The sequence below is a fragment of the Oryctolagus cuniculus genome, chromosome 4 (genome assembly GCF_964237555.1).
Source record: "Oryctolagus cuniculus chromosome 4, mOryCun1.1, whole genome shotgun sequence".
NCBI classification, from domain to species: domain Eukaryota; kingdom Metazoa; phylum Chordata; class Mammalia; order Lagomorpha; family Leporidae; genus Oryctolagus; species Oryctolagus cuniculus.
Window position 1 is genome coordinate 145,064,567 of NC_091435.1, and position 18,954 is coordinate 145,083,520.

The following is an 18,954-nucleotide window of genomic DNA, read 5'->3' on the forward strand; positions in this document are numbered from 1 at the left end:
GGCCATTTGGCGAGTGAACCAATGGAAGGAAGACCTTTCTCTGTCTCTCTGTCTCTCTGTCTCTCTCTCTCTCTCACTGTCTATACCCCTACCTGTCATACAAATAAAAAAAGAAAAGAAAAAGAAAAATGCCTGTTCAAGTCTTTTGCTCATTTCTTCCCTGGGTTATTTGTTTTGTTGTTGTTGAATTTCTTGAACTATTTATAAATTCTGGATGTCAACCTTTTATCAGTTGCATAGTTTGCCAATATTTTCTGCTATTCTGTCTGTTGCCTCTTTGCTGAGTGTTTCTTTGCAGTGCATAAGTTTCTCAGCTTGATGTAATCCCAATTGTCAGTTTTGGCTTTAATTGCCTATGGTTTTGAGATCTTTTCCAAGAAGTCTTTGCCTATGGCAATGTCTTCAAGAGTTTCCTCTTTGTTCTCTAATGATTTGTTGGTATCGGATTGTAGATTTAGGTCTTTGATCTATTTTGAGTAGATTTTTGTGTAAGGTAAAAGGTAGGGATTTAGTTTCATACTTCAGCATGTGGAGATCCAGTTAATAATTTTAACATCTAAATTTTACTTGTTTAGTGCTCATGAATATAATTTACTTCTCAACTCCTAAGATTATATGTTTTTTTTTTCCTATAGGAACTTACTTCAGATTAACAGAATTGTTCATGACCCAAGCAATGTTAAAATAACATTGGCTTATACAGTTAAACTGTTATGTTTAATATGGGTGATTTTAGGAATGCCTTCCAGAACATTTATTTGATAATTTATAATTAGCAGTTTAATGCACGTTTTCTGTATGTTCAATTCTTTAAAATCTTTCCCACATAAATTATATACTATAGTGCATAAACAACCTGTCTTCAATGCTGTTTCAGTATTAAAAATATAAAATCACAATATAAAAATTTCCTGTGGTGCTGCCATTGTAGCACAGACAAAAGTTGAGCCACTATTTGCAACAGTGGTATCCCGTATTAAAGTCCCAAGTACACCACTTCCGATCCAGCTTTTGGGAAGGCAGTAGAAGATGGCCCAAGTACTTGAGCCTCTGCCATCCATGTGGTATATACCAGGATGGAGTTTCTGGCTGCTGGCTTTGGCCTGGCCCAGACCTGGCGGTTGTGGCCATTTGGGAAGTGAACCCAGTTGATTTAAGTTTTCTGTGTCTATGTCTTTCTGTGTCATTCTTTCATATATAAAATGTTTAAAATTCTCATTTTGTTAAAGAAGGTGTAAGTTATTAAAAATGTTTTATAATCCTTAAAAATGTTTTTCCTTTTCCCTATGTCCTGATGTGGATTTTCTCATATCTCTACATTTGAATATAAGGAATAGCTGCTTATGATGCTTAATAAATTCAGTGTCTTGATAAAGGAAGGAGAGAGCTATAAGTCTAATTAAAACATGCTTGCAGTTAGTCCTAAAGAGAAGATAGGGCAAGGGATGGGCTTTTGGTGCAGTGGATTAAGCTGCTGCTTGCACTGTCAGCTTCCCATGTCAGAGTGCTGGTTTGAGTCCCAGGTACTGTGCTTATGAGCTAGCTTCCCAGGAATACACATGAGAAAGCAGCAGATGATGATTCAAGTGCTTGAGTTTGCCACCCGGATGGAGTTCCTAGCTTCAGACTGACAAAGCCTCAGGTGATGTGCACATTTCAGGGATGAACAAGTGAATGGAAGATAGCTCTGTCACTCTGCCTTTAAAAATAAAAAAAAAAATTTTAAAAAAAGGTCAAGTTTCATTTTTCCTGTTAAAGATTAGTAGATACTAAATCAAGCTAAGGTTGAAGTACCAGAGTGCTGGTAGCTTTTGTTTTCACTCTGAAGACCACAGTTCCATGAATTTCAGTGCCTATTCTGCTGCTTCATTTAAGTGTATAGTATATTCCAGAAGTTCTCCTCTCTTGTATTCTTTAATCTTCAGGGCACTCCTTATAATATTAATTCAGTACATAACGTCTTTGTTCTTCTGCTTCCCCAATAGTCCTCTGAGTGTTTTTCCATAGACTTATTATCTGTTCATGAAATCGTCAGAGTTTTAAATGTCTAAAGAACTTTGAAGTTCCTAAACAAGAGGTTTCTTTAGAATAAATGATAAAGAGATTTTTGAGGAGAAAAAAGAAACCTAAAAAGTTTTTATTACTTTTCAAACCATGGTCAAATTAAATTAAGTGTTTGGCATGGGATAGAAAAAAATTAACTGTGAAAATCTGTTGTTCCACAGGTACTGTGAGAATAGAGATGTTTCGAAATATGCAGAATGCAGAAATCATCAGAAAAATGACTGAAGAATTTGATGAGGTATAGCATTCTAATATTTATATAAATTGCCACTTATACATTTAAATGGTGAATATATTGAGTATTTTAGGTTTGGTTTTGATTTGATGTTCAGTGTAAGAGAAGATATGCTTATTCTTATTTCCATGATACTCCATCCTAATTCCAGAATTAGTGATGGTTGAGGATTTTATTACATTGTGTGAAGCAGCATTGAATAGAAACTTTCGACTAATAACAATAGGAAAATTGTGATATGAGGTAGACGTTGATGATTGACATTGGTTTTTGAATACCTTCTCCAATTCCCAAATCTATGAATGCTTTCCCAAAAGTTCTACTCTCTGTAATGATAGATTAATTAAATACTTTAAAGGAAAAAGTGTTTGAAGAGCAAAGAAGGCTGAGAAAAGCTTTATATTATATCTGCCTTAGAGATTATCAAATCATGTGGTCTTACTTAAAGTTCTTACAAATCTAATGAAGAAAATCCTTCTTAACTTTAACCAATTTCCCAGCAATATTTTATATGGAAACCCTATCTCTGCCCACCTCCCCTCATCCCAAACATGGCTTGTGTGTGTATGAGACTTAAACTTCTATTTGACACACTCTACTCATTAAGAATACATAATTTAATCACTTTTCCCATATTTTTTTTTTGCTGAAATATTTTATTAGTTTTATTCTAATTGTAAATGGTAAAACATTTGTAATTTTATTTCTGTATTGTAGTTATGTTGAATTGAAGTTCTGTCATGCCTTAGGCCAATAATATTTCCATTTTTAGAGGTCCAATTTTTGATTTAACCCTTTATGTCCTGTACATAGAACACCTGTAAAGACTTAAATTGAGTAACAAATATACTACTTATAGTAACTTTGAAGTAAATATTATATCAGTGAAATATTTGCAAAATTGAAAGCATGGTGCTTAATTGATTAAATAAGATTTCTGCTTTCTGTTTAGATGTTCCAAAAGATTGACTTTCTCCTAGATTTGCTATTTAGTGGGCAGACAATAACTAATTGTTAATTTTTCATTAAAAATACAAAACATATATTAAAATATATTCAAAAGCAAAGCGCATTAGCTTTTTAAAGAATACCTGAAAGGAGCTACGTAGGAAAGAAGTTTATTTCAGTTTGTAGCTTTATAGGTTCTTAGTCCAAGACAGGGAAGATGCATTGATTTGGGAATTATGAGATCAGTGATGAAAGAAGGTTCATGGTGAGCCATGAAGCAAAGAAACACTAGGAGCTTTCTCTCCATCTACCGTCTAGGTGGTCTTTCCCTGGAATGTCATTGTGATTTAATCACAGGGCTGTGCTCTGGCTGCCTAGTCCAATCCAATCCTTATCTAAAGGCCTCCACCTTCAAAACCATAATGGATTAGGTCTCCACCCTAATCTATCAACCATTAACATTAATCCATTAGCTGTTAACAGAAATCTTTGGAGTTTAAAAATCCGATTTAAGACATAATAATTTGATGTGTCTATGTCATCAAGTGTTCATGTTCACTCTAGTAGCACACACTAAAAATGTATGTGCTTCTTTACATGTAAATTTCCACCTTGGCTTTAAGGCTACTTTAATAATATTCCAGAGGATTTAGGGAAGAACCTTACATTGTGAACCATGCCTGTGTATGTTCACAATACCTGGTCTTCAATTCTTTAGTCCATAAGATTCAGACATTCCAATGTATTTTTTTTTTCCTTTTTCAATTTGGTTAATGGCAAAATTGTTCTCAGTTGGGGCAAGCATTTGGCACTATGCGATGTTATTAGGATGCCCTTACCCTGTACCAGAGTCCCTGTTTTTGAGTCATGTCTCTGCTTCCATTTCCAGTTTCTTCCTGATGTTCAACCTGGGAGGAAACAGGTAATGACTCAAGTACTTGGGTCTCTGCCACCCACATGAGAGACCCAAATGGAATTCACAGCTCCTGAGTTTAGGTTGGCATAGCCCTGGCTACTGTGGACATTTGGGGAGTGAATCAGCAGGTGAAAGATTTATGTCTCTCTGTCTTTCGAAAACATTTCACTGAATGAACAAAACCTTAAAAAGAAACCTGAGTTTACATATTTCTTTTGTCAGTATGAGTAGCTATATGTGTTGGTGAACTAGTAATTTTCTTATTAGGAGTTTATCCCGGTTTCTTTTGAGGTATGATAAGGCAAACATACTATATTTCTGAAATTTAAAAATTTCTGGATTCTGAAGCATTTTTGTGGAAAGATTTATTTATTTGAAAAGCAGAGATACAGAGAGAGAAGAAAAGAGAGAGAGAAAGAGATCTTCCATCTGCCAGTTCACTCACCAAATGGCTACAGTGGCCAGGGCTGGGCCAGGCTGATGCCAGGAGCTAGTATCTTCTGGATCTCCCATGTGGTTGCAGGGTCCCAAGTACTTTGGCCATTTTCTGCTGCTTTCTCAGGCACTTTAGCAGAGAGCTGGATGAGAAGTTGGGCAGCTGGGATTTGAACTGGCACCCACAGCAGATGCTTAACCTTCAACACCATGGAACCTTCCCCAGGAGTATTTTTTACTAAGAAATAATCTTCTTACTTCAAGAGTTTGTGGTAAATGAAAGATAAAACAAGGCCAGACTAAGGTGCAAATGCAAGGCTTGTGAAACAGGAGATTTTGGATTACAATTTAAAACATAGTGTACATTTGAATCTTTAGGCCACTAATACTCAATGTAAATATTGTGTTTGATAGTAATTTGGAAGCTTTGCTGTACATTAGCATTACCTGCTAATCCTTAAAAAAAATTAATAGTACCTGGTTCTATCATATCTCCTAGACATTCTGATTTAATTGTGAGTTGTACAACCTGCACTTAGATTTTTCTGTTGTTGTTTGTTTTAAAGATTTATTTATTCTATTTGAAAGCAGAGTTATAGAGAAAGAGAGAGGTAGATTCAGAGAGAGATCTTCCCCAAATGGATGCAACAGCCAGGGCTGAGCCTGGAGCCCAGAGCTCCATCCAGGTTTCTAACATAGGTGGCAGGGATCCAAATACTTAGGCCATGTTCTCCTGCCTTCCCAGGTGCATTAGCAAGGAACTGGATCAGAATAAACCAGCTGGCCCTCAAATAGCTGTTTATATGGAATGCTTCTGTCACAGGCAGCAGGTTAACCTGCTGCACCACAATGCTGGTGAGCTTAGGGTTTCTTAAAAGCTCAGGTATTCTGTTGTACACCAGCATTTGGGAAATAATGGTTTAAGGGAAATAAAGAGAAGAAAGCCGAGGGTTAAGTTACTGAAATGCCCGACATGTGAGAAAAGAAAAAATGAATATACTGTGAAAAAATGCACAATGCCAAGAATCATTAGTGTTGTAATAATAGTCGAAGTGTAACTATCAGGAAATGAGAAATTTGTAGAAATAAAGTGCATGATGTCCCTTCAAAAAATTCTTGTGAACCTTCTAATCTTTTGCTGTTTTGTATGCACATAAGAAACTGAGTTTAAATAATGGATTATTACTAAATATTCCATGTTTTATTAAAAGTTTTTTCTTCAATAAACTGTAAAAATCATTTTGTCCCTTTGTGTGAGGAGGAACCAATATTTTGGGATAATATTCTAAAAGATCTGATGTCAAGAACAATGTCTGGTTCTCAATGAATAATCATTACATTTTTATTGAAAATTAATGTGTCATAGTAGTGTCGTGTAAAAGTAAGACCACTTAGATTATAAGTGTGTAGAATTTTGATAGAGTGCTCTAAAGGTGTATAATTCCCTGAGAAGTAGACATTAGCTCCTATCATTTTGTTGTTGTTATTGTTGTTTTGTTTCTTATGATTTGACAGAGTTAGACAGTGAGAGAGAGAGACAGAGAGAAAGATCTTCCTTCCATTGGTTCACCCCCAAAATGGCTGCTATAGCCGGAAATATACTGATCTGAAGCCAGGAGCCGGGTGCTTCCTCCTGGTCTCCCATGCGGGCGTAGGGTCCCAAGCACTTGGGCCAGCCTCCACTGCCTTTCCGGGTTACAGCAGAGAGCTAGACTAGAAGAGGAGCAACCTGGACTAGAACCTGGGGCCCATGTGGGGTTAATCCTCTGCCTGTGAATCATGGTGCCGGCCCCCATAGCTCCTATCTTTAAAAATAGACATAGGACAGATTATGTTTGTTAACAGATAATACTTTTTGGAGACCTGCAAACCTGCACAAAGCCAGCAATGTTTTATAACTATAGTTTTAACCTAATTTAGAAATTCTAATGAATAAGTCCCAGAGCACTGTGTTTCTTCATAATCTGTAGCTGAATCAGATCATATTTGTTGTTAGAGGCAACCACTAGAAAATAAAGCAAAATATAGTATTATTTCTTCCACATATTATCGGAAGCACATATCTATATATAAACTTCTAATGTGTTTCCCTGAGATCAGTTGGTTTAATTCTCAAATATTTGAGTTGTATGTAGGGAAACTTTTGTAATCTAGGAAATTTAAGATGTATTCATTTAATGGCTTTAATTCTTTCTGTGAAATTTTGTGATGTTTTAGTATAACGATTACAATTTGCTCCTTCTTCTCCTTCTTGTTTCTAAATATTTGTGCTTTTATGAATTTATTTATTTCATCTGTTTATACTGTTAAGCATTTATAATTCACAGAATTAAAATTTTTTGTTTTTTGGTGGTTTTTTTTTTTTTTTTTTTTAACAGGCAGAGTGGACAGTGAGAGAAAGAAAGGTCTTCCTTTACCGTTGGTTCACCCTCCAATGGCTGCTGTGGCCGGCGTACCGCACTTATCCGAAGCCAGGAGCCAGGTGCTTCTCCTGGTCTCCCATGCGGGTGCAGGGCCCAAGCACTTGGGCCATCCTCCACTGCACTCCCGGGCCACAGCAGAGAGCTGGACTGCAAGAGGGGCAACCGGGACAGAATCCGGTGCACCGACCGGGACTAGGACCTGGTGTGCCAGGGCCGCAAGGCGGAGGATTAGCCTATTGAGCCACGGCACTGGCCCAGAATTAAAATTTTTAAAGGGTTATTTTTTATTTATTGAAAGGCACAGTTACCTCTGTGGGATGGAGAAAGATCAGTCTATGGCTGCAACGGTTAGGGCTGGCCAGACGATACCAGAAGTTCTTCCAGTATTCCACGTAGGTGGTGGCTCCCAAAAATGTTTGCCATCTTGCATAGCTTTCCCAGGTGCATGAGCAGGGAGCCGGATCAGAAGTGGAGCAGCCGAGAATCAAACTGGTGCCTATATGGGATGGCAGTGTCGAAAGTGGCAGCTTTACCCACTACACAATGTCAGCACCCCAAATTTCATTAAGTCTAAAAATAAACAGGGTAAAAATTGAGAATCTATATAGGAAGTACTACAGATCTGTTAAAGTTCAAATTATTTGAAGGTCTGAATTATGACCTGTAAGGTTTTTCAGTTGTACGTACTAGGATAAAACGTTTTTCTGCCTAACGTCTTAAAGGTGGAAACCTATGATAAGACTAATTCCATACATTAGTTTATTTGGTCCTCTTCTACCCCATGCTTGTTTTGAAAGGATTTTTTAGAGCTATTATCTTATGGGAAGGGTGCTTAAGATGTAACTCCCTGGTGATTATTTTAGACCTTTTTAGTTTTGAACTAAATCTGTTTTCTAAATTGTCTTATAAATAAAATAGGTGAAGATTGTTTTTTTTCATTCCACCTTGGTAATGAAAAGACCATATAGGAGAATTTCCAAGATGGCCAAATAGGAAGGGCGCATGCTGCTCTAATCTAGGAGAAGATATTTTAAAAAATAGTGGAGAGAGTGCAGTCTGAGGGAAGAGTTAGGGAGAAAACAGTAAAGGAAACTCTTTGCAAATTACTAGGACACAGTGGACCTTTGTGGAGGGTATGGACACTCATAACTCAGGACTCCAGCAACCAAGAGCCTACATACCAGTGTTGGCGAGTGAAGTAAGACCAGACTGCAGCAGCCCAAGCCACTGGTGTTAAAGCAGCAGGAAGAAACTAGAGGGAACCGAGCTTGGAACCCTGGTGGGGATAGTGTACCTGCCACACTAGAGGAGGAAAAAAGGTGGAGGGGCATACATTTTTCTCTCCCTGATTGCCTTAAAATGATGTCCTGTAACATGCTGATAGAGCAAGGGCCATTTTGGACATACCTAACAACCTCTACACCTCCTGTCCATGCCTAGCAACCAGCTGAGAGGAGACTCATGAATGGTGGGGAGAACTACTGGGGGCTGGGTGCTTGTGATTGTCAGAGTTTTGTGTGCCAGGACTGTGAAAAAATACTGAGGTTGTGTGGGAGGACTCTTGGTGTGGCGGGGACTTTGGGCAGTCACTGTGGGAGACTCTGCATGCTCAGGGCTACCTGATTACCTGGTGGGGGACATTGTGGGGAATCTTCGCTTACACTGAGGATTGCACAGATCCTTTGTGTGGTTCTTGAAATAAAGTGGACGAATATTATATCACCTGGGGCTAGCACTCAGACACTGGTCTCCTTCAAGGAGAGGAGCTCAGCTAAGAAGACTAAACTTCTCTGATTGGGGGGAAAAAAAAAGGATTTACCATGCCAAACCTGGGTATGTCACTCCACTTACCTACAGAGGCATAGTACAACGATCAAAGCTGCCACAGTTAAATACCTGAGTATCTCCACAAATGCTGAATAACAAACACACCAATTGAAGAAACAAAAATAAGGAAGCAACATGCTGCCCCCACAAGAACACAACACTTCAATACCAGATTGTGAAGATGATTTAATTGAAGAAATGCCAGAAATGGATTTCAAAAAATTGGATTGTAAGATTATATGGATGTAATCAAAAGCAAATGCATGAAATACTGAAGTCTGTACGTGACATGAAAGAAAATTTCTCACATGAAATTGAAATCTTAAAGAGAAATCAAATGAAGAATTCAGTCGAACAAATAAAAATGCAGTAGAAAGTTTTAACAACAGAATTGGTGAAGCAGAAGAAAAAGTGTTGGACTTAGAAGACAGGAAATTATGTAGTCAAACCAAAAACAAGAAGAGGAAATTAGGAAACTAAAAAACATTTTTGCGAATCTACAGGATAATATCAAATGACACAACATAGGGGTATTAGGAGTTCTTGAAGGCGTGGAAGCAGAGAAAGGGTTATAAGGCCTTTATAGTGGAATAGTAACAAGAAAACTCCCCCAATTTGGAGAAAGAGACATCCAAGTACAGGAAACACATAGAACTCCTAATAGACATGACCAGAAAAAGTCTTTCCCATGACATGTTGTAATTAAACTCACCACAGTAAAACATGAAAGAACTAAAATGGTCAAGAGAGAAATGCCAGATTACTTTGAGGATTTCCACTTAGACTCACAGCAGACTTCTCATCAGAAACCCTAAAGACTAGGAGAGAATGATGAGATATAGTATAAATCTTAAGAGAAAAAAATGTTAACCCAGAATACTATAAACTGCAAATCTCTCATTTATGAATGAAGGTGAAATAAACACTTTCCATGACAAACAGAAATGAAAAGAATTTCTCACCACCCATCTAGCCCTACAAAAGATGCTTAAGGTTATGCTGCACACAGAAACACAGATACATGGTCCTCACTATGAAAGAAGATAAAGGAAGAAAATCTGCCAATAAAAGTTCAAAGGAAAGTCAAAGTATTTTTTGAAAAATGGCATGACAAAATCAACTTATCAGTAATCACTGTGAATGTAAATGGCCTCAACTCTCCATTTAAAAGATGCAGACTGGATGAATAGATTAAAAAAAATCCATCTGTTTACTGCCTATAAGAAATACATCTCGGTAGCAAAGGTGTGTGCAGACTTAGAATGATATTCAGTGCCATGGAGTAAGCTCCTGGCTCCTGGCTTTGGATCAGTGCATCTCCGACCATGGCAGCCAATTTGGGAGTGAACCAGTGGATGGAGACCTCTCCCTCCTCTTACCTCCCCTCCCCTCTCCCTGCCCCCTCTCTGCCTCTCCTCTCTCTGTATAACTCTTAACTTTCAAATAAATAAATCTTTAAAATAAAAGAAAAAGAAATGTTAATAGATATAAAGGGAGACATTGACTCCAATACAGTAGTAATGGGAGACTTCAGAACCCCACTTTCAGCAATGGACAGATCAAACCAGACAGAAAATTAGCAAGGAAACAGGAGAGTTAATTTGCAATGTAGAACAAATGAGCCTAACATATCTACAGAACTTTTCACCTTACAGTTGTAAAATACACATTCTTCTCACCAGTACATGGAACTTTCTCTAGGATTGACCACATACTAGGCCGTAAAGCAAGTTTCAGCAAATTAAAAAAATATATCAAAATCATAGCATTCATCTTCTTAGACCACAATGCAGTGAAGCTGGGAATCAGCAACTCAGGAAACTCTAGAACACAGAGACTGAAGACTGAACAGAATCCTCCTGAATGAACAGTGGGTCATAGAAGAGACCAAAAAATTTCTGGAAATAAATGAAGATAACAATACAGCATATCAAAACTTATGCAATACATACAGCAAAAGCAGTGTTAAGAGAAAAGTTTATAGCAATTGGTGTCTACATCAAAAAATTGGAAAGGCACCAAATAAATGAGCTATTGGTGTACCTCAAGGATCTAGAAAAACAACAGCAAACCAAACACAATGCTAGTAGGAAAAAGGAAGTAATTAAAATTAGAGAAGAAATCAACAAAATGTAATCCAAAAAAAAAAAAAAAGTTCAGCTAAAGGAAGGGCTGTTTTTTGAAAAAATAAATAAAATTGACACACCATTGTCTCAACAAACCAAAAAAGGGAGAGAGATGACTGAAATTAATAGAATTAGATATGAAAAAGGACATGTAACAACAGACACCACAGAAATAGAATCATCAGAGATTACTACAAAGAGCTATATGGCATCAAAACGGGAAACCCAGAATAAATGGACAGATTCCCGGAATCATGCAACCTACCTAAATTGAATCATGAAGACATAGACAACCTAAACAGACCAATAACCAACATGGAAATTGAATCAGTAATCAAGGCCCTCCCAACAAGGAAAAGCCCAGGACTGGGTGGCTTTGCTGCTATATTCTACTAGTCATTTAAAGAATCTATTTCTTCTCAGGCTATTCAAAACAATTGAAAGAGAGGGAATCTGAAATTCTTTCTGTGAAGGTACCATCACCTTATTTCCTAAACCTGAACAGGATAAAACAGAGAAAGTAAATTTCAGGCCAATTTCCTTGATGAACATAGAAGCAAAATCCTCAAGGAAATTCTAGCCAATTGAATCCAACAACACATCAGAAAGATCATTCACCTAGACTAAGTCTGATATATCCCTAGTATGCAGGGAAGGTTCACTGTTTGCAAATCAGTCATTGTGATGCATCACATTAACAAGCTGAAGAATAAAAATCATTATCAATAGATGCACAGAAAGCATTTGGTAAAATGCAAAACTCTTTCATGATGAAAACTCTAAGCAAATTGAGTATAGATGGAATATTCCTCACAAAATCTAGGCAACTTTGACAAAGACATGGCCAGCTTCCTATTGAATGGGGAAGAGTTGGAAGCATTCCCACTGATTACCAGTACTAGACAGGGATGCCCACTCTTACCATTGCTTTTCTTTTTTTTTTTTTTTTACTTTTATTTAATGAATATAAATTTCCAAAGTACGACTTATGGATTACAATGGCTTCCCCCCATACCGTCCCTCCCACCCACAACCCTCCCCTTTCCCACTCCCTCTCCCCCTCCATTCACATCAAGATTCATTTTCGATTACCTTAATATACAGAAGATCAGCTTAGTATACATTAAGTAAGGATTTCAACAGTTTGCTCCCACACAGAAACATAAAGTGAAAAATAATAGATGATTTTTTTTTTTAAATGATGATGAAATCAGATCAGACCTATTGTCATGTTTAATCCCAGTGAGAGTCAAGTTGGGAATTGATAATTTCTTTCTTTCTTTTTTTTTTTTTTTTTTTTTTTTTTACAGAAGATCAGTTTAGTATATATTAAGTAAAGATTTCAACAGTTTGCACCCCCATAGAAACACAAAGTGAAATATACTGTTTGAGTACTCACTATAACATTAAGCCTCAATGTACAGCACATTAAGGACAGAGATCCTACATGAGGAGTAAGTGCACCGTGACTCCTGTTGTTGACTTTACAAATTGACACTCCTGTTTATGGCATCAGTAATCTCCCTATGCACCAGTCATGAGTTTCCAAGGCTATGGAAGCCCCTTGAGTTCTCCGACTCTTATCTTGTTTAGACAAGGTCATAGTCAAAGTGGAGGTTCTCTCCTCCCTTCAGAGAAAGGTACCTCCTTCTTTGATGACCTGTTCTTTCCACTGGGATCTCACTCACAGAGATCTTTCATTTAGGGTGTGTGTTTTTTGTTGTTGTTGTTGTTGTTGTTGTTGCCAGAGTGTCTTGGCTTTCCATGCCTGAAATACTCTCATGGGCTTTTCAGCCAGATCCGAATGCCTTTAGGGCTGATTCTGAGGCCAGAGTGCTATTTATGACATCTGCCATTCTATGAGTCTGTTGAGTATCTCACTTCCCATGTTGGATCACTCTCCCCTTTATTTATTCTATCGGTTAGTGTTAGCAGGTACTAGACTTGTTTATGTGCTCCCTTTGACTCTTAGTCCTTTCATTATGATCAATTGTGAACTGAAATTGATCACTTGGAATAGTGAGATGGCATTGGTACATGCCACCTTGATGGGATTGAATTGGAATCCCCTGGTATGTTTCTAACTCTACCATTTGGGGCAAGTCAGCTTGAGCATGTCCCAAATTATACATCTCTTCCCTCTCTTATTCCCACTCTTATGTTGAACAGGGATCACATTTCAGTTAATTTTCAACACTTAAGAATAACTGTGTGATAATTACAGAATTAAACCAGTCATATTAAGTAGAACAGACAAAAAAAATACTAAGGAATAATGTATTATCTTGTTCATTAACAGTCAGGGCTATGCTGATCAAGTCACCATTTCTCATAGTGTCCATTTCACTTCAGGAGGTTTCCTTTTTGGTGTTCAGTCAGTTGTCACCGATCAGGGAGAACATATGGTATTTGTCCCTTTGGGACTGGCTTACTTCACTCAGCATGATGTGTTCCAGATTCCTCCATTTTGTTGCAAATGACTGGATTTCGTTGTTTCTTACTGCGGTATAGTATTCTAAAGAGTGCATATCCCATAATTTCTTTGTCCAGTCTACCGTTGATGGGCATTTAGGTTGGTTCCAGGTCTTGGCTATTGTGAATTGTGCTGCAATAAACATTAGGGTGCAGACAGCTTTTTTGTTTGTCAATTTAAACTCCTTTGGGTAAATTCCAAGGAGTGGGATGGCTGGGTTGAATGGTAGGGTTATCTTCAGGTTTCTGAGGAATCTCCAGACTGACTTCCATAGTGGCTTGACCAGTTTGCATTCCCACCAACAGTGGGTTTGTGTCACTTTTCCCCACATCCTCGCCAGCATCTGTTGGTAGATTTCTGCATGTGAGCCATTCTAACCAGGGTGAGGTGAAACCTCATTGTGGTTTTGATTTGCATTTCCCTAATTGCTAGTGACCTTGAACATTTTTTCATGTGCCTGTTGGCCATTTGGATTTCCTCTTTTGAAAAATGTCTATTGAGGTCCTTGGCCCATCTCTTAAGTGGGTTGTTGGTTTTGTTTTTGTGGAGTTTCTTGATCTCTTTGTAGATTCTGGTTATTAACCCTTTATCTGTTGCATAGTTTGCAAATATTTTTTCCCATTCTGTCGGTTGTCTCTTCACTCTCCTGACTGTTTCTTTTGCAGTACAGAAACTTCTCAATGTGATGCAGTCCCAATAGTTGATTTTGGCTTTGACTGCCTGTGCCTCATGGGTCTTTTCCAGAAATTCTTTGCCTGTGCCAATATCTTGAAGGGTTTCTCCAATGTTCTCTAGTAACTTAATGGTGTCAGGACGTAGATTTAGGTCTTTAATCCACGTTGAGTGGATTTTTGTGTAAGGTGTAAGGTAGGGGTCTTGCTTCATGCTTCTGCATGTGGAAATCCAGTTTTCCCAGCACCATTTATTGAATAGACTGTCCTTGCTCCAGGAATTGGTTTTAGATCCTTGGTCAAATATAAGTTGGCTGTAGATGTTTGGGTTGATTTCTGGTGTTTCAATTCTGTTCCATTGGTCTATCCATCTGTTTCTGTACCAGTACCATGCTGTTTTGATTATAACTTCCCTGTAGTATGTCCTGAAATCTGGTATTGTGATGCCTCTGGCTTTGTTTTTGTTGTACAAGATTGCTTTAGCTATTCGAGGTCTCTTGTGCCTCCATATGAATTTCAGCATCATTTTTTCTAGATCTGAGAAGAATGTCTTTGGTATCTTGATTGGTATTGCATTGAATGTATAAATTGCTTTTGGGAGAATGGACATTTTGATGATGTTGATTCTTCCAATCCATGAGCATGGAAGATTTTTCCATTTTTGGTATCCTCTTCTATTTCTTTCTTTAAGATTTTGTAATTCTCATTGTAGAGATCTTTAACGTCCTTGGTTAAGTTTATTCCAAGTTATTTGATTGTTTTTGTAGCTATTGTGAATGGGATTGATCTTAGCAGTTCTTTCTCAGTCATGGCATTGCTTGTGTATACAAAGGCTGTTGATTTTTGTGCATTGATTTTATATCCTGCCACTTTGCCAAACTCCTCTATGAGTTCCAATAGTCTCTTAGCAGAGTTCTTTGGATCCTCTAAGTACAGAATCATATCGTCTGCAAAGAGGGATAGTTTGATTCTTCCTTCTCGATTTGTATTCCTTTGATTTCTTTTTCTTGTCTGATGGCTCTGGCTAAAACTTCCAGAACTATGTTGAATAACAGTGGTGAGAGTGGGCATCCCTGCCTGGTGCCAGATTTCAGTGGAAATGCTTCCAGCTTTTCCCCATTCAATAGGATGCTGGCTGTGGGTTTTTTATAAATTGCTTTGATTATATTGAGGAATGTTCCTTCTATACCCAATTTGCTTAGAGTTTTCATCATGAAAAGGTGTTGAATTTTATCAAATGCTTTCTCTGCATCAATTGAGATAATCATATGGTTTTTCTTTTGCAGTCTGTTAATGTGGTGAATCACATTGATTGATTTGCGAATGTTGAACCATCCCTGCATACCAGGGATGAATCCCACTTGGTATGGGTGGATGATTTTCCTAATGTGTTGTTGTACTCTATTGGCCAGAATTTTATTGAGGATTTTTGCGTCTATGTTCATCAGGGATATTGGTCTGTAATTTTATTTCAGTGCTGCATCTTTCTCTGGCTTAGGGATTAAGGTGATGCTGGCTTCATAGAAAGAATTTGGGAGGATTCCCTCTTTTTCGATTGTTCTGAATAGTTTGAGAAGAAATGGGATTAGTTCTTCTTTAAATGTCTGGTAGAATTCAACAGTGAATCCATCTGGTCCTGGGCTTTTCTTTGTTGGGAGGGCCTTAATTACTGTTTCAATTTCTGTTTCAGTTATGGGTCTATTTAGGTTTTCTGTGTCTTCATGGTTCAATTTTGGTAGATTGCATGTGTCCAGGAATCTATCCATTTCTGATAGGTTTTCCTGTTTGCTGGCATACAGGTCCTTGTAGTAATTTCTGATGATTCTTTTTATTTCTGTGGTGTCTGTTGTTACGTTTCCTTTTTCATCTCTGATTTGATTGATTTGGGTCTTTTCTCTTCTTTTTTTAGTTAGTTGGGCCAATGGGGTGTCAATTTTGTTTATTTTTTCAAAAAACCAGCTTCTCGCTTGGCTGATTTTTTTGTAGTGTTTTTTTGGATTCAGTCCTGATAATTTCTTCTCTGGTTTTAATTATTTCTCTTCTCCTACTAGATTTGGGTTTGGTTTGCTGCAGTCTTTCTAGGTCCTTGAGATGCGCTGAAAGCTAATTTATTTGGTACCTTTCCAAATTCTTGATATAGGCACCTATTGCTATAAATTTGCCTCTCAATACTGCTTTTGCTGTATCCCATAAGTTTTGATAGAAATCAAAATGAAATGAAGAGCTCAATAGATCAAATGACAAACACATTAGAAAGCCTTAAAAACAGAATGGGTGAAGCAGAAGAGAGAATATCGGACTTAGAAGATAGAGCACAGGAAAACATACAGTCAAACCAAAGAAAAGAAGAGGAAATTAGAAATCTAAAAAATATTGTTGGGAATCTACAGGATACTATTAAAAAAACCAACATTCGAGTTCTAGGAGTTCCTGAAGGCATGGAGAGACAGAAAGGATTAGAAGGCCTTTTTAGTGAGATACTAGCAGAGAACTTTCCAGGTTTGGAGAAGGACAGAGACATCCTAGTACAGGAAGCTCATAGAACCCCCAATAAACATGACCAAAATATATCCTCACCAGGACACGTGGTAGTTAAACTTACCACAGTGAAACATAAAGAAAAGATCCTAAAATGTGCAAGAGAGAAACGTCAGATTACTCTCAGAGGATCTCCAATCAGACTCACAGCAGACTTCTCATCAGAAACACTACAGGCTAGGAGGGAATGGCAAGACATAGCACAGGTGCTAAGAGAGAAAAATTGCCAGCCCAGAATATTATATCCTGCCAAGCTCTCATTTGTGAATGAAGGTGAAATAAAGACCTTTCATAGCAAACAGAAATTGAAAGACTTTGTGGCCACTCGTCCGGCCCTGCAAAAGATACTTAAAGATGTGCTACACTCAGAAACACAGAAACACGGCCATCAATATTAAAGAAGGGAAAGGAAGAACACCTACCAGTAAAAGAGAATGGGAAGCTCAAAGCATATACTAGAAAATATTTCCGGGAAAAATGGCAGGGCAAAGTCACTACGTATCAATAGTCACATTGAAGATTAATGGTCTGAATTCTTCAGTTAAAAGACACCGTTTGGCTGACTGGCTCAAAGAACACAACCCAACTATTTGTTGCCTACAAGAAACACATCTCTCTAACAAAGAGGCATGCAGACTGAAAGTGAAAGGTTGGAAAAAGATATTCCATGCCAACAGAAACCAAAAAAAAGCAGGTGTAGCCATATTAATATCTGACAAAATAAACTTTAATACAAAAACTGTTAAGAGAGACAAAGAGGGACACTATATAATGATTAAGGGTTCAATTCAACAGGAAGTTGTAACTATTATAAATGTATATGCACCTAATTACAGGGCACCAGTCTATTTAAAAGATATGTTAAGGGACTTAAAGGGAGATTTAGATTCCAATACAATAGTACTGGGGGACTTCAATACTCCAGTCTCAGAAATAGACAGATCATCCGGACAGAAGATCAACAAGGAAACAGCAGATTTAATTGACACTATTGCCCAAATGGATCTAACAGATATCTACAGAACTTTGAACCCTACATCTACAGACTTCACATTCTTCTCAGCAGCGCATGGAACCTTCTCTAGGATTGATCACATACTCGGCCATAAAGCAAGTCTCAGCAAATTTAAAAGAATTAGAATCATACCATGCAGCTTCTCAGACCACAGCGGAATGAAGCTGGAAATTAGCAACTCAGGTAACCCCAGAAAGTATGCAAACACATGGAGACTGAACAACATGCTCCTGAATGAACACTGGGTCATTCAAGAAATCAAAAGAGAAATCAAAAACTTTCTGGAAGTAAATGAAGACAACAGCACAACATACCATTGCTTTTCAATATAGTCCTGAAAGTTTTAGCCTGAGCCATTAGGCAAGGAAAAGAAAAAAAAAAAAAAGATTGGGAGTAAAAGAGAAAAGAGGAATTCAATAACTGTAAAGGAGTATAGTTCTACATACATTCCTACAGACTTACTTTTAAGGGTACAGTTTAAGAATTTGTCATTGGACCGCAAATCCCAGTAAGCTGGCTATTAAAAAATGCCATCTTAAGTGTTAATGTAATGATGATAAGTTTTAAGATGAACATATAGATAGGATTAAGTGTTAAAATGATCATATAAAGAGGGTCAATTGGTAATAATAATAGAATGAAAAAATTATCTTCCAATATGGAAAGCAGTCCACACTGCAGACTATATAATGACAATTGCTTTAAGTAACACTCTGGACTCAGAATCAGCCTTAAAAGCTTCTTGATCTTGCTGAAAAGCCTGTGAGAGCGTTTCAGGCATGGAAAGCCAAGATACTGTGGCAAAAAACGTTCTACAGGAAGGATCTCTGAGTGAGACCCCAGAAGAAAGTGGCCATCAAAGAACGATGTGCTTTCTCCAAAAGGAGGAGAGTACTTCCACTTTGCATATGGCCCTGTCTAAATACTGCCAACTTTGTGGATTCAAAAGGCTTCCATAGCCTAGGCAGCTCATGTCAAGAGCCTTGGGTAGGCTGGTGCTGCGGCTCACTAGGCTAATCCTCTGCCTGTGGTGCCAGCACCCCAGGATCTAGTCCCAGATGGGGCGCCGGATTCTGTCCCAGTTGCTCCTCTTCCAGTCCAGCTCTCTACTGTGGCCCAGGAAGGCAGTGGAGGATGGCCCAAGTCCTTGGGCCCTGCACTGGCATGGGAGACCAGGAGGAAGCACCTGGCTCCTGGCTTCGGATCGGTGCAGCACGATGGCTGCAGTGGCCATTTGAGGGGTGAACCAACGGAAGGAAGACCTTTCTCTCTCTCTCTCTCTC

The 18,954-nt window shown here is 38.0% G+C and overlaps 1 protein-coding gene across 5 annotated transcripts in view; it reads left to right on the forward strand.

The window, feature by feature from the left end:
* STAG1 (STAG1 cohesin complex component) overlaps positions 1-18,954 on the forward strand; it is a 381,944-nt gene that overhangs the window by 190,588 nt on the left and 172,402 nt on the right. For all 5 annotated transcript variants that reach the window (XM_070072781.1, XM_002716398.5, XM_070072783.1 and 2 more), the window contains one exon: positions 2,226-2,302. In XM_070072781.1, the coding sequence (XP_069928882.1) occupies positions 2,226-2,302 (77 nt within the window). The remainder of the gene's footprint in view (positions 1-2,225; positions 2,303-18,954) is intronic.